General features: G+C 45.2%; 1 protein-coding gene across 6 annotated transcripts in view; it reads left to right on the top strand.

Moving 5' to 3' along the window:
• The window catches only part of LOC148386925 (ephrin type-B receptor 1-B-like), a 116,188-nt gene extending 101,456 nt beyond the window's left edge, over positions 1-14,732 (top strand). For 4 of the 6 annotated variants that reach the window (XR_015862841.1, XR_015862839.1, XR_015862840.1 and 1 more), the window contains 7 exons: positions 659-906; positions 2,062-2,277; positions 8,025-8,174; positions 9,327-9,520; positions 9,866-10,021; positions 12,722-13,851; positions 14,394-14,732. Coding sequence is in view for 1 of the 6 variants with exons in the window: in XM_088397367.1 (XP_088253493.1) it covers positions 659-906; positions 2,062-2,277; positions 8,025-8,174; positions 9,327-9,520; positions 9,866-10,021; positions 12,722-12,830 (1,073 nt within the window). In the remaining 5 variants the exon portion in view is untranslated. Of the gene's footprint in view, positions 1-658; positions 907-2,061; positions 2,278-8,024; positions 8,175-9,326; positions 9,521-9,865; positions 10,022-12,721 lie in introns of all 6 variants that reach the window. The other 2 variants (XR_015862843.1, XM_088397367.1) reach the window with 2 other exon arrangements.
• Positions 14,733-14,848: the final 116 nt, after the last annotated feature.

The following is a 14,848-nucleotide window of genomic DNA, read 5'->3' as shown; positions in this document are numbered from 1 at the left end:
CTGTTTACATCTCTGTGGAAGTCAGACTTGTAAAGCCAGTCAATCAGGGGGACCCGTGGACCTGAGCGGAATATAGGCCAGCTACCGTGGGAAATACTGTAATTGCAGTAGAAATGAGACGTGCCCCATATGTCCTGTGCTTTTCTGATTAGAGATAGTCTTGCTATTCTCCTCCCCCCCTAAATGTCAGGATGCAATTCCGTTTGGTGTCGTTGTTTTCAAGCAATCACTTAAGCAGTTTGGCTTCGCTTAGATAAAAGATATTTCTTTCATCTCGTATAGCCTTCTAACGGCGTGATGGCTTTTATTGAGGTAAAAATAGGACGATGATGAGTTTGAGTCCGGAATCGCTCCTTTGAAATTGGCCCTCTCGGCGAGCGAGGGGAGAGGGAGCGACACAGCTGGAACTGCGCTACCAGCGTGGAATAGGGCTGAAAAAGAATCCCATTTGTATTGACTCTCCTGCAGGACATCTACGTACTGTCGATGATCCTCATAACTCCAATGTTTTGCACAAAGGTTTTGAATTTGGATCTTGAGTCGCGTGTCGAAGCCACTTCCTTGATGTACGGTGACGTTTGAATATTTCGAGCCCAGGGCCAGAAAAAATGTGATCTCAAGTACACGGTTTTGTCTTGACACCGACTTTCTCTTCAAGGTGAATTTGGTGAAGTATACAAGGGGCGCCTGAAGCTGCCCAGTAAGAGGGAGATCTTCGTAGCCATGAAGACCTTGAAGGCGGGCTACGTGGAGAAGCAGAGGCGGGACTTCTTGTCCGAGGCGTCCATCATGGGTCAGTTTGACCACCCCAACATCATCCGCCTGGAGGGAGTCGTCACTAAAAGCCGACCCGTCATGATTGTCACGGAGTTTATGGAGAACGGGGCCCTCGACTCCTTCCTCCGGGTGAGTGAGTGAGTGAGTGAGTGAGTGAGTGAGTGAGTGAGTGAGTGAGTGAGTGAGTGAGTGAGTGAGTGAGTGAGTGAGTGAGTGAGTGAGTGAGTGAGTGAGTGAGTGAGTGAGTGAGTGAGTGAGAGTGTAATGAGAAGCAGTGAGTGAGACTGTAATGAGAAGCAGTCAACTGTTAGGGATGATTTGATTAGAAGTAGAGTCATTCAAGAATATGACCAGTGGCAATTCAACAATGGGTGAATCAAAGAGGCTTCTCGTACACCGTGCCAATGAAAACAAAATGTCTGTCCGGCACTTTTGGCTCGCAAAATGGACAGCGATGCCCCCACCCGACTCCCTGCGTATGGACTGCATATTATTTAGGAACTTTGACAGACTTTATGCTGTACGTACGTATAGTTGGTTGATCTACTCGCTAACACGCTTTCGGACCTCGGTCATTGAAAAATGAATCCGTTGTTATTGCCTGGAACGACGATTGGCCTTCGGACGTTTAGTTTGAGATGAAGAAAGATAATCAAAATTCAACTGGGCTTTTTTCTCTTTCAGTCTCACAGTTCTGCGCCACTTTGATCTCAGGCGGGCTTTAAGGGGGTCTTTGAAGCTGGCTTTGCTAACCGCCACTTCCAACTTGTGTTTCCATCGATCCGTTTCACCCTCGTATTTGTTCCTACGTTCAAAGAGCATTCACGCAGGGGCACGGCCGGCCAGTGAGCTTGCACGCTTAAGGAGGAGAAACCATCCAGAATTGAGCCACGTGCAAAAGAACTCTTTTGTTTCTTGAACACAAGTAAGCCTGTCAATAGGTAGGCGGCGATTCGTCATTTGCTTATTCAATCAAGGTCATTTCACGGTGGGATGAAAGAATGGCTCATTCAAAGGCATAGCTGCTCTGACCAAAATGCACAGCGCTTCTTCTAAAAAGTCGACACACAAAGTAACTCCTTTCGAAATCATTTTTGTGACCGACCTCGAAGCCATTTGCCTTCTGATTGCACGCTCCCTGCCAACTCATTGGGTCTTCAGATTTGCCATCAATTCTGATTGGATATGGATTATTTTCAGTTGGTTTGGTCATTCTGTTTGACACCAATTCGAATGCAAACACTCTCGCGGCCCGGCTAATGAATGTCTCTCCTTGTTTTGCAGCAAAACGACGGTCAGTTCACAGTGATCCAGTTGGTGGGAATGATGCGCGGGATCTCGGCCGGCATGAAATACCTCTCCGAGATGAACTACGTGCACCGAGACTTGGCCGCACGCAACATTCTAGTCAACAGCAACCTGGTGTGCAAAGTGTCTGACTTTGGCCTGTCGCGCTACCTGCAGGAAGACACCTCTGATCCCAGCTACACCAGCTCGTTGGTGGGTACACTCGAGCGGAGCCGAGCCGAGCCGTCTAGCCTTTGGTAGCACCTTCCTTGAATTGTCCTCGATTGACGTCACGTCGGTCAAATCGGAGTCTGGGTGAGAGCTTACTACTTGAAGAAGCGCACCACCGTCTTCCAGGCCCTCTTTCTGCTGTTCTGTATTCACGGGCGGGCCACGGTTGGGCTTCTGTCACATCTTCATTAGTGTGGGAGCCCAGGCTCCTCTGGGAAGCTTGCTCTCTCGTTGACATGCCCAGAGTGCGGGGAAACCAAAGGGCATGGCGCCCTCTCCAACTGACAGCTCCCATCATCTCTTCCTCCAGCCCGCGCGCCTTCACTTTCACTCATGGCTCATTATTACATGGAGCGTCATGGGAGGCTTTGGCTCCTTCATTAACCACAGATCTGTCAAGACGGGCAGCCCGTCGTTAGTCCATCCACCGCCTGTCCTTTCCCTCGCTCAAAACACGCCATTTGTCATTTAGATTTGAAAGGACTTTTGCGATAACGCTGGTGAAACTGGCCTGAAATATTTGTCAGCTTCTTGTCTGTCTGGCATCCTTTTGTTTTGGATGAGCGGTTTCGAAGAATGCTTTTCGGAAGGTCTACCTTCTCTCCAGTTTCTTCAGTTCGTGCAAATGATCCATTCTTTATCCAGCATATTGGCACTTGGGTGGTAATTCCGTATATATTATGGAGAAATATGAATATTAATAGCGTATGCTATAAAGGCAAACTATTTTAGGACTGCCGTGTGATGTATTTTGACACATGCGAAAAGCTGAGATCAAAAGCATGCAGGTAATAGCCCGCCCGGCGAGTCCGTGCCTGGAGCTTCAAAAGAGGATTTCTTCAAATATCATTTTTGAGGTCATTTAAATAGAGGGGAAGGCAGCAAAATTCATCGCAACATGTTTGTAATCCTCTTAGTGCATGGTCCAAATTGGTTTTCCTCATTCCCACCCAGCAAACCTTTGAGGTGACCCAAACTTTTGCACAGGATTGCGCATTGCAGACAGTTCATTAGAACCTCGTCGGCTAATGTACGTATTTAAGGTGGACATGCAAAGCAGCTCCAGGGGATGTTTGTGCCTCATACGGTGAGTGTAATTAAGCCATCCGCGGTTCCCTTCCCTTCGTGAGCTGCTCGGCTACGACCTGTCGCAAACCAATCAGCAAGCAAGGCGGCCGCCGACGACAAGGCAGGGGGGAATTAAATGGCGCTAACGTGCCGCCGGGAGTGACATTAGCATCGACCCCCTCCCCTGACAAATGAATTTCCTCTTTTGCGACACTGCTTTTCAAATTCTTCGTTACACTCTTTGTTGTATGGTGAGGAGGACCTGCTGGTCGTTGCGTTTAATGCGGACATGGGTTCATGCCGAGGCGATGCTCCGACTTCTTCGCATCAAAGGCGGGCTCGCCCTTTACGCTCTATAGGATGCTCACAAATATCAGGAGATAGTTGACATTTGTTGGCTACGCTTGTAACTTGGGATGCCAACAAATGAAAATGTCGCTCATCGTTTCCAAACCCCCACCCATCGCCCAATTGCACTTGAACAATTAAACCGTTTTTGTCACTGCTGTCGGTTCAGCGTCTCTCTCAGCTTCTCAGTACGGCAGTTGTCGTTCCTCTCAGACAGAGGATAAAGAATATGTGTTTGTGGCTATTGCTATACGGTCTGTCTACACGTGTTGCAGCAGCAGTTGTGTTTGTTGGTCAACGGTTAACGTTGCCGCATACAGTAAATGCTCATTGTTAACTGGTATGCCATTAGATAGAAGCATTCAGGTAGTGCAGGCTATGAATTGCTTTAAACATACAGTAGTGGGGGGAAAGATGGCCATTCAACAGCCTATATGGTGAAAAAAATCTCATTTTCAACAAAACGTACATTCTTCTAATGGTTGCAGCGTTAGTAGCATTAGCATCATGTTGTGATCTGTCCGTGTATACAGTATACAGTAGCTGTTTTCTTGCATTTGATTCGGCTGATGATGTGGAAAACCTGTCATTGCTTTTTGCATATTTATGTAGGTAGATTTGTGGTCATTCATATGAAGTGTACAATCGCCAGGTGCCTTTTTCTGTTGCCATTTTTGTTTGTGTCATTGAGGCTGAGAGAGGTTGAAAGGCGAGGTCACACGCAGATCGCAACAAATCCTGGCGACCCGATCGACATTCCCTCGTCTCGTCTCGTATCGGCTGGGCTGGGCTGCTGTGATATGTGCTGCTGTTTTCTGTCACTTGGCCGCTTGCTATTTGCATCATTTCACACCGTCGCTGCCCCGGCGGGCTCCATTTTGGATCGCATATTATTTAGGAATGACAAGTTTCAGGCTCAGTTTTTTGACGAAATGGCGTCAATGTTCAAATGACATTTTTGGGTACGTTTGAAACCAAATCTTAGCGGCTGGTTATTGGAAACCATTTCAATCCTTATGAAACGGTTCTAAAATGCTAAAGCGCAGATATTCAAAGTCCTTCCATTTTGTGTCCTTTTTTCTCACCTACATGAAGGTAAAGAAAAAAAAGTTTTGTTTCCCTTCATGTCAGTCATTCTCCCTCTAAGATTCAATGAGGCCTGACTCCTCAGGCTATTTTCCATGTTCAGATCAGGAACCTTTGTTTGCACACGCACTGACGTGGCGAGGTGATAAATACGCCGCGTTGCAAAGCAACATCAATTCAACGTCGAGTGTCTGAAGCAGGCGTGAGAAGAGTTGTGGATTGGATCGAATGGCTGTTATTCCCGTCTGCTCTTCGCACGGGCTGACTCCAAACGACCACATTGGTGACCGGCACAGATTCTTCTTTTCCTCCGCCGGTGTAAACGAATGCACATGTGGCGAGATGGTCTGCCCACCTCCTGATAAGCATGCGGCCAAACAGAGGTTGGAAGCACTGCTCGTGGGAAATGGCTTCCTGAAATGCTTTGCATTTCTACCTGCTGTGAGCTACAGTACTCCACTCAACATTTCAAATCACACATCATAGACAATAGGGGGGGAAATAATAATAATGATGCTGTAGCTACCTTCCAAATCTTGACGATGCCCCCCGCCAGAGTCAGAATAAACTGAGGCCTTGATTCTCCAACTGTGGTTGTGGTCACAATGTATTTAAAGGCTTTGTGTTGCACTAAATCACTCAAGGTGATATCGCTGCTTTCATTTTTGATCACATCACCCAAACTATTATTTTTCTGGCGATTACACAAAAAATGGCACCATATCGTTATGAAGAAACAGCAACAACAAAAAGGAATCTTAAATACAAAAAGTTGTACTTTTCATCATTAGGAATTTGGTTTCTCCTGCTGAGAAATCAAAGTAAATCGACTTTTCTACTGTGTAACCTAATAGCGGTCATCTGGAAGACATTTGCTCAAGTATAATAACAGAGTTGATTGGGCTGTCAATCATTTGAACCAAGATTAACCTTGGGAGGCACAGTGTGAAGCGCATAATTTTGATCGAAATTTTCTTTCCCCCTCCAGAAATGCACGGGTGGCTTTTTTGTTGCATTTGACATTTTTTTGGAAGATGTTTCAAGAATCTAGTATATAGCAACACGCTGTCAGGTTACGACTACTTTTCAGTTGCAACTGCGCTCGACTTGACCATAAATGTGTCCGGCGTCCATCTTTTCTTAGCCAGACATTCCCGTGGGTGGCGTGGAAAGTCAACGTCTCACCATCTCCCTTCCCTTCCCTTCCCTTCCCTTCCCTTCCCTTCCCTTCCCTTCCCTTCCCTTCCCTTCCCTTCCCTTCCCTTCCCTTCCCTTCCCTTCCCTTCCCTTCCCTTCCCTTCCCTTCCCTTCCCTTCCCTTCCCTTCCCTTCCCTTCCCTTCCCTTCTTCTCCCTCCCTAGCTTCTTACTGTCCGTCCTTCATCCTGCTGTCACTCTTGGGAAAGCGCTTCTCCATCCTGCTCACTTTGGCCAGACATCCATCCGGGAGCGATGGTTGCTCTCAGGATTGCATTAAAAAGATGTTGATGGAGTTCTCTCCCTGGGCAAATAAATGTGCTCAAGTCCATTTGAGTGTGCATTGTTGGCAAATGGATTACGGAATTGGAGGAGGAGAGGAAATAGAAGATGGGAATTGCAAAGTGAAAAAAAGATTCATTATAAAGAAGGCCGGATTCGGGATTTGTTTTTTGTTTTTTCGTCTGCGTAATAGTGGTGCTTGTACTTCAAGTGGCTGACTTTTTACTCACGCTTCCTTCAGATGTAATGCAAAGCGAGACCTTTCGAGACGCAACATAATTTGTCTCCCTTTTGCGTAACATCCACTACTTGCAGAATGGACCTACAAATGTTTTAGGTGCAGCTGGTGTACAACTGCAATCTGGCTTTGCGACACCACCTCTGACCAAACTCTCCATCCATTTCATTAGGAACGGAGTCCTTTTTGTCGCGGACCACATCGTAGCCAAAGATTCCATTGGCGATAACTCGTTTTGAAATCAGAGACTAGTCTTCTTTTATTATTATTTTAAAAAGGTGAATGATAATACAAAAATTGCTAGCAATAGCTCTATTTTTGAAAATGAAGACAATTTTTACTCGATGCAGAATTTGTCTTGGCGGGCCACATAAAATGATGTGACGGGCGGGGCGGTATCTGGGCCGCCGGGCCGCCGGGTTTGACACCAATGCTCTACATAACTTTGGAGCGTGAACCGCTGGCGTGTTTCATGATGTTACGTCCATTTATTTGCTGAGACAAAAATAAAGCCAAAGAATAAGCATCCAGCAGTCTGTGTTGTGATAAGAACTAAGATGGCCAAGGTCTTGAAGTCATTTGATCTTAACTCCTCTATTAATCCTTCCTCTATCTCAGTAAAGAGCGCACACTTCTTGGACTGCTTCTAAACTGGTTGGCTTAGCAATTCAGTCGGTGTGTGTAAACGTGCGTAGGCATTTCGCCAACAACAACAACGCTCATTCCGGGGGGGGGGTCAAATGTTAAACGTGTCTGCACGTGAACGCCCCTTTAAAGGTTAAACACTGCAGAAATCAATGTGCTATATTTTCAACACCTCAGTGCACTACCTCGATTTTAAGACGGGTTCTCAGCGGCGGGCGCGTCAAAGTGTGCGTGGAAAGCCTTGGGATTACTGTTTGTTCATTGTCTGTATTCGCCCTCATCTCTCCCCCCTCGCTCAGGCCCGTTTGTCTTTCCCCTCTGTGTCTGTATCCAACTGCGGCTTATCTGCGAATCCTCAGGTCGGCCTAATTGGCATGATTAAACCAGTGGTGGGCTGAAGATACACAGCTTGACAGTCTGCCTGTTTACACCCAACTATCAATGCCTCTGCGTGCCTATTTGGGAAATTGGACAAGCAGCTGTCAGTTTCAATGAAAAGAGAATGCACGGCTTTGCTGGAGGCTCAGGTAGTCAGTCCAATTACAACGTATTAGACGAGAGCCGACGCCTATTTGGCTTTCTTTTCAACGGCGGGAGGGAGGGGAGACGTCATTGATCGACACGCGAAGGGCAAACGCTGTCGGGAGCCGAGACAATTGATGAATCATCTGTAAGTTTATAATTGATGCACCGATTCCATGAAGGGCCACAGGGTCCGGCGAGATGGGGACGTGAGATCTGACTTGACCCATGACTCTGCTCAGTGCTAACAGGGAAGATTGCAATGACAAGTTTTGATGACTGAACCATTTCTCTCTCTCTCTCTCTCTCTCTCTCATTATAATTTTTTTTGTCTTCTTTGCCTAGGGCGGAAAGATCCCTGTGAGGTGGACTGCGCCGGAGGCTATCGCGTACAGGAAGTTCACGTCCGCCAGCGACGTGTGGAGCTACGGCATTGTCATGTGGGAAGTGATGTCATTTGGTGAGAGGCCCTACTGGGACATGTCCAATCAGGATGTAAGTGACATTCCAGAATGTTTTCATTGAAATGTATAGATAGTACATAGAAATTGGGTTCAAGAAAAGTAATCAAATCATGATTTAGAATTTCCAACTATTACATGGAGGGATAATGGATGATGCTAATTCAACATAATTTAATGGTCAATTCCACCTCATATGTACTTGGCAGGATAGCACATGAAATAATAAGTGGACATAAATCACACACTTTATCATGCTCCATCTTCCATGATCTGTCACAATGTCCTTGACTGTGACTTTGAGCGCAAATCTCACTCCCGCTCTCTCTCCCCTTGACTTCCCGGAGAGATTTTTGAGAGCCGGCCGCCTTCTATGAGGGCTGCTGTCTGTGTCCGTTGGGATTGCAAAAGTCCAAGTGGTTGGAACTGTCCCCAAAGTGTGAGATTTTTTTTCTGCATCGGGCCTCAGTGGATGCTGCAAGGAGCAGCATCGAATGCAACAGATGCTGCCTCAGTGGGCCAGCAGCAAACGGCAACCTGCAATGTAGTGGTGGCAACTGGCATCACTCAGCATGTCCGGCTCTCCAAACACGCACGCACGCGCGCATGCACGCGCGGGCGCACGCGCGGGAAAGAAAGAAGCACTGAACACTCGGTACGGATCATTTATCAAGATTCTGCTGAGTTGTGCTCAACTCAGTGGCGGAGTACAGAGCAGTGTCTTTTTTTTTGGGGGGGGGGGGGGGGGTGATGATGATAGTATCTTTAATACTCAATTTCACACCAGGTCCTTATCTCACAGCGATGCATTTTAATGGAAAATTATATTAGCAGACTTAAATAAATTGTACAGTAAAGTAAAACACGGACTAAAACATAAAGGCGTGCTGAGCGGTAAAGTTCCATCAATGACGTCATTATCGTCAGGCCTTAGCAACCAGACTGAGATTCATCATCTTGTTTTTTCGTCTAATTGTTAAGACACTTGCTAAAAAAAAAAGAAAATGGGATATTTATTTCTAGGGGAGTTTATCAAAAGTTCAGTGGCCATGTTGGGATAAGAGGGGCGGATGTGCAATTAGTTCCAAGCGCAGTGGGAGTACAAGTACAGTATGTCAGGCGGATGAGCTCAATACGAGAACAGATACTAAATTAAAAGTTGGAACCTCCCTAACACGTGCTCCAGGTGATTAATGCCATCGAGCAGGACTACCGTCTTCCGCCGCCTATGGACTGCCCGAGCACCCTGCACCAGCTCATGCTGGACTGTTGGCAGAAGGACCGCAACGTCCGGCCGCGCTTCACAGACATCGTCAGCACTCTGGACAAAATGATCCGTAACCCCACCGGCCTCAAAGCCATCGCCAACATCCCTGCAGTGTAAGTAGAGAAGAAAAATCCAGTTCCTTACAAAGATGCTCTTTGGCTCTTTGTATTGATGTATTATGTACTCCAATGCTATCCACATGAGTGCTTGACTTGCGCTTACAGTACTGTAGATTGCATCACAGCTGAATCTTCTCAGCTCACATCTTGCAAGTCACGGATGATGCATGGCCCTCGTTTCAAATTCGCTTGTCGTTCCCCACCTCCTGGTTTCAAGCCACTCCCGGTCGAAGCATCTACGGTGTCGATGTTGCGGTGAAAAACAAGTGTGGAGCATCACATGGAGACGGACAATATCACAATACTCACACGAGTGTTTTTTTCTGCCTGCCGCCGCAGGCCTTCTCGGCCACTGTTGGACAGATCCATACCCGACTTCAACACCTTTAGCTCGGTTGAAGACTGGCTCAGTGCCATCAAGATGAGCCAATACAGAGACAACTTGCTCAACTCAGGCTTCACCTCCCTGCAGCTGGTGGCTCAAATGACCTCGGAGTGAGTTTGACGCCCGCCCATATGACTGGCACTCCAAGAGCTCACTCTAGTCAAGTGGGCCTATTTTTAGCACAGAACTCTCGCTGACTCTCGCCAATATGCTCAATGAGACACACTCAAAGAGACCAACACAAAGTCATTAACGCACTTGCATTTTGCAACAAGATGAGGGAAATCCAAAGTCAAACACAATCTGCTGTGCTACACTGGTTCCGATTTCAAAATATCGTACGCATGTCGACTTGAAAGGGAATTACCGTATTTTCCGGACTATAAATCGCTCCGGAGTATAAGTCGCACCAGCCATAAAATGCCCCAAAAAGTGAAAAAAAACATATATAAGTCGCTCCGGAGTATAAGTCGCATTTTGGGGGCAATTTATTCGACAAAATCCAACACCAAAAACAGTCATGAACGAGCAACAACAGGCTAAACGATAGCAACAACAGGCTAAACGATAGGTATGCTAACGTGACAAACACAAACAAAGAGCTGAGAAAGGGCCTGACGTAACATATAGAGTGATTAAGGACAACTATTACATGAATAACATGTTTATAAAACCATCGGTGTCACTCCAATTCATTAAATAGCAACAACAGGCTAAACAATAGGTATGGTAACGTGACAAACACAAACAAAGAGCTGAGAACAGGCCTGACGTGACATATAGAGTGATTAAGGACAACTATTACATGAATAACATGTTTATAAAACCATCGGTGTCACTCCAATTCATTAAATAGCAACAACAGGCTAAACGATAGGTATGGTAACGTGACAAACACAAACAAAGAGCTGAGAACGGGCCTGACGTAACATATAGAGTGATTAAGGACAACTATTACATGAATAACATGTTTATAAAACCATCAGTGTCACTCCAATTCATTAAATCCATCGATCGTTCTTTGTCAACAATGGGTGCGCGCGGCTGAGGGCGCTTGCACTTCAAAATATTCCACAGGCTCATATAACGATAGATAAACTATATTTCAAATAACTATAATATAAGCCAATAATATTATCAAACCATCCGTGCACTTTAAATCCATTAAATCCATCGATCAAATTCCTCGTCCTTTGTCAACATCGCCGCGCGTGTGCCATGACGTCAGCCTCGTCTTTATTCCACAGATCTAGTATATAACTATATTGTAGCGTTAACAAAGTACAACGATAGACGTGGGTTTGGTAAACGGCTCTTTATTAAACAAAACAAACTTCTAAGCGTGTGGCGGCGTGGACTTCCAGACACGAGAGCTCCATGGCATAGGACCGGGCGTGCGTAATGGCCATGTCCGAGCCCCATGCACCGTTCGCGGACAGCCACTCGGCCGAGCGCCGGCCCTCGACTCAGTAGAGTAGGACCGGGCGTGTGTAAAAGCCATAATAGTTTTTCAAACCTTCTATGTCACTCCAAATCCTTAATTCCTTCAAACTCTTTGTCCTCCGTGTCACTTAGAAATGATTACCGCTAATGATGCCGGTGTTTTTCTTACGTGGATACGTTTGTCCATTATGTAAACAACCGCCGCACCGCGCCGTGCTACTGACGTCACTTGAAATAGTAATCCATTGGTACATCATGGTTCTCCAAACTTTCTTTCTGCTGCTCGATTACTGTTTTCAGCTGCATATTTTACAACTTGAAGTTTGTAACCTGCAAAATATGAGTTTCTTTTTGGTGCCATTTTTCTTAAGCCCACCCAGTTGATGAGTCACGGCCAACGGTGAAATTTAGAGCGCCCTCATCCAGTTTCGTCTGAAAATAAAAAAAAAATTCAGATGTAGTTTTTTGTTTTGTTTATTTGGTTGTTTTATCAAAGTCAAAGTCTGCTTTGTCGTCAATTTTTTTTCATGTACTAAGACACACAAAGAGATTGAAATTACGTTCCCACTATCCCTCGGTGAGATAGTACACATATGCATACAAGCAACACAAAAAACCCAAGAAGGCACAAACAATGAATAAATAAGAGTGTTGAATAAATGATAAATAAACAAATAATAATAAATAATAATAATAAATATAAGAGGAGCAAAAATGGAGCAAGTGTACATGCAGCAGACAGTGGACTTGGATATGGTGCGTTAAAGTGTTAATTGCTTTATTTGATGTTTTGAATATGTTCAAGATAAAGATATAAAAGCATGTGAAGTGATCAACTATACTAAAAATAACATGGGAAGTGGTCAACTATACTTGTAAGTGATGTCTTAATGATCAAGTAAAAATTTGTGAAAAAAAACATAAATAAGTCGCTCCTGAGTATAAGTCGCTCCCCCACCCAAACTATGAAAAAAAACGCGACTTATAGTCCGGAAATTACGGTAGTCATCCTGACTTTCATTCAATTGGCATTCACACACGAAAAAAGTACCACTATTCTTTGCACTCATTGGCAATTACTTTTTGGAGCACCGCTGGCGCCAGTCCAGCCAAATATTGCAATTTGTCAAGATTCAAAAAAAAAAAAAAAAGACCTGTCCTCAGGCCATTTTAGTCAAAGCAATGTGAGTCAGTGTTTATTAAAAGCTCAACGCTTTCATTAAAGGTGGTTTTCGTTGCCAATAGCTGTCCATACCTTTCTGTATTGCAATGATAATTCTTTAAAAAAAAAAATGAAGTTCTAAGCCTAACAGCCCAACCCTAACCTATTTCTACCCACCACCACCCCACCCCCATGTTACTACCAGGGACTTGCTGCGAATCGGCGTGACCTTAGCCGGACATCAAAAGAAGATCCTCAGTAACATTCAGTCCATGAGGGTTCAGATGAGACAGTCACCCACCGCTATGGCATGACTACAGGGGGCGCCGTGGCACGGAGCGGGCAGCATTCAGAGGAGCACCATCATCCAGACCCCTCCAATGACCCCCGATCCGTCGGAACGCGGCAGGGTCGAGACTGTCGTCTTAATCTGATCCACACAAGGAGACCAGGGTCTGCACTTTCACACTTAGAAACTCCACACAGAGGAGTTCAGGGTCCACGTTTGACACTCAAGGAAGCCGTTGTGGTTGAGGAATAGCTTGTTTGATCTCGCTCATCTGGACTCTTAGAAACAACATGGGATTTTAATTTTAATTTTTTGAACTCGTGTGCAATGCAGATGCCTTGACCCGGCCAGACTTCAGCGAAAGAAAAATGAAAGTAATCAGTAGAAGTTGTTACAGAGATGTACAGTAGAATCACTGGCGTCATCTTTTAGCTTACATTTTTTATATTCTTCGGTAGCAAGATAGCGCACTCTTGCTTTTAACACTACCTGTAGAGTCGTGGGTTGGAGCCCTTGCCCGCGCTCAGATCATATAAATATGTTTATCACTTGCTGAATATGATGATGTATATCTTTCATAATAGACCTTCATATTGAAGGTGATGCTCATGAATGTGTATGTACAGGACTCTCTGCTTGCAGTTTTGGCAAAGACTGCTTGGACACATGCAATGTGTAGCTTCCCATGATCCCTTTTTATGGACGGACTTTGGGATTGGACATCTTTTAGCTCCAGGGTCACAACTTGAGTCTACGTGATGGATATGTTTTTTAAAAAAAAAAAACAACAAAAAAAAAACAAGTGAAGTATTGGTGTTGTAGAGCGACATGAAAATTGCTGTGTAGGAGTTCCAAAAAAAAAAAAAAAAAACACCCTATTTTCTTGGAGATCATGTTTAATGTGGGTGTGCACATGCTGTCTCTTGCTGGTGAGCACTTACTTGTACAGTTTTTTTCTTTTTATTCCTGGTGTTTGTTAGAAGCGCAGCCGTCCACAACGCAGGAAGGAAGGCACCTCCTTGTTTTGGCCGCCCCCCACATTCATGGTGAGTGCCTGACAATCTATTATTATTAAGCTTCTAGTTCCATTAGAAAGTGAAGGTTTTGCTGAGCGTGTCTCCAAATGCTGCTTACGGTTGGCATAAATACCTGCTGTGGGATTCAGTTAGAATGCATTAGCACGCCATTTGGGCTCAGTCTCATCTGTTTGCTTTTGTAGACACGAGAGCCTGTGAATGAGATGAGGTTGATTATGCAAACACTCTAATTCTATTTTTGCCGCATCCTCTGTTTGTCTCTGTCAGTATCAAACTGTAAATGACACTCACTCGGTCGGTCGGTCGGTCGGGGCTGATAAATGCAGAGGCGGGGTCGCCCGCCCGCTCTGAGCACCCTTCCGTACGGACACCGTTGAAAGCTCGTTCTTCTTTTTTCTTTTGATGATGACGCTGTAAAGTGTTAGAAAGTGACCCTCTTAGTTGTTGATTTCACGCTTGTCTGAAATGACAGAGACAAGGTAACCTGAATCACACCCCAAAATGGAGCTCTCTCCTTTTTCTCCTTTTTTTTTTTTTGTTTTCTCCTCCAGACTCCAGAGAGGCTTGCTACATTTGCCGTTCTAGATGATTACCAGAAAACCAATCCCAACCTCACACCATGCTCCGGTACGCAGTTTATTTGTTTATTTGTGTATGCGAGGATGAGCGCGTGTTGACGTGCGTGTGCCTAATTCTGTACAGACATTTATACAGGCACGGGCACATGGTATGCGTGGGACGTCTCTCTTTATTTGTCGGTTTCTGTATAACTGCCACTTGTAAATTGTGACAAAGTACACGTCCAAGAGTTTGTAAGCTGTAACTTTCTGAAAAGGGTTGTACTAACATGCACATAATAAACGCCTTGACAAAACAAGTCCATCACCTAATGGTCTGATGTGTCCGGGTTTTTTTTTTTCCTCTTTTCTCAACTATTATGAACATCAACATGAAACAATGAATTAATCATCAAAGCAGAGGTGGGAGGACTACAGTGATTTCGCAG

This window comes from Syngnathus floridae, chromosome 14 (assembly GCF_059516105.1).
Source record: "Syngnathus floridae isolate MCC-2025c chromosome 14, RoL_Sflo_1.0, whole genome shotgun sequence".
Lineage (NCBI taxonomy): Eukaryota > Metazoa > Chordata > Actinopteri > Syngnathiformes > Syngnathidae > Syngnathus > Syngnathus floridae.
This window is presented reverse-complemented; position numbering and strand designations above follow the sequence as displayed.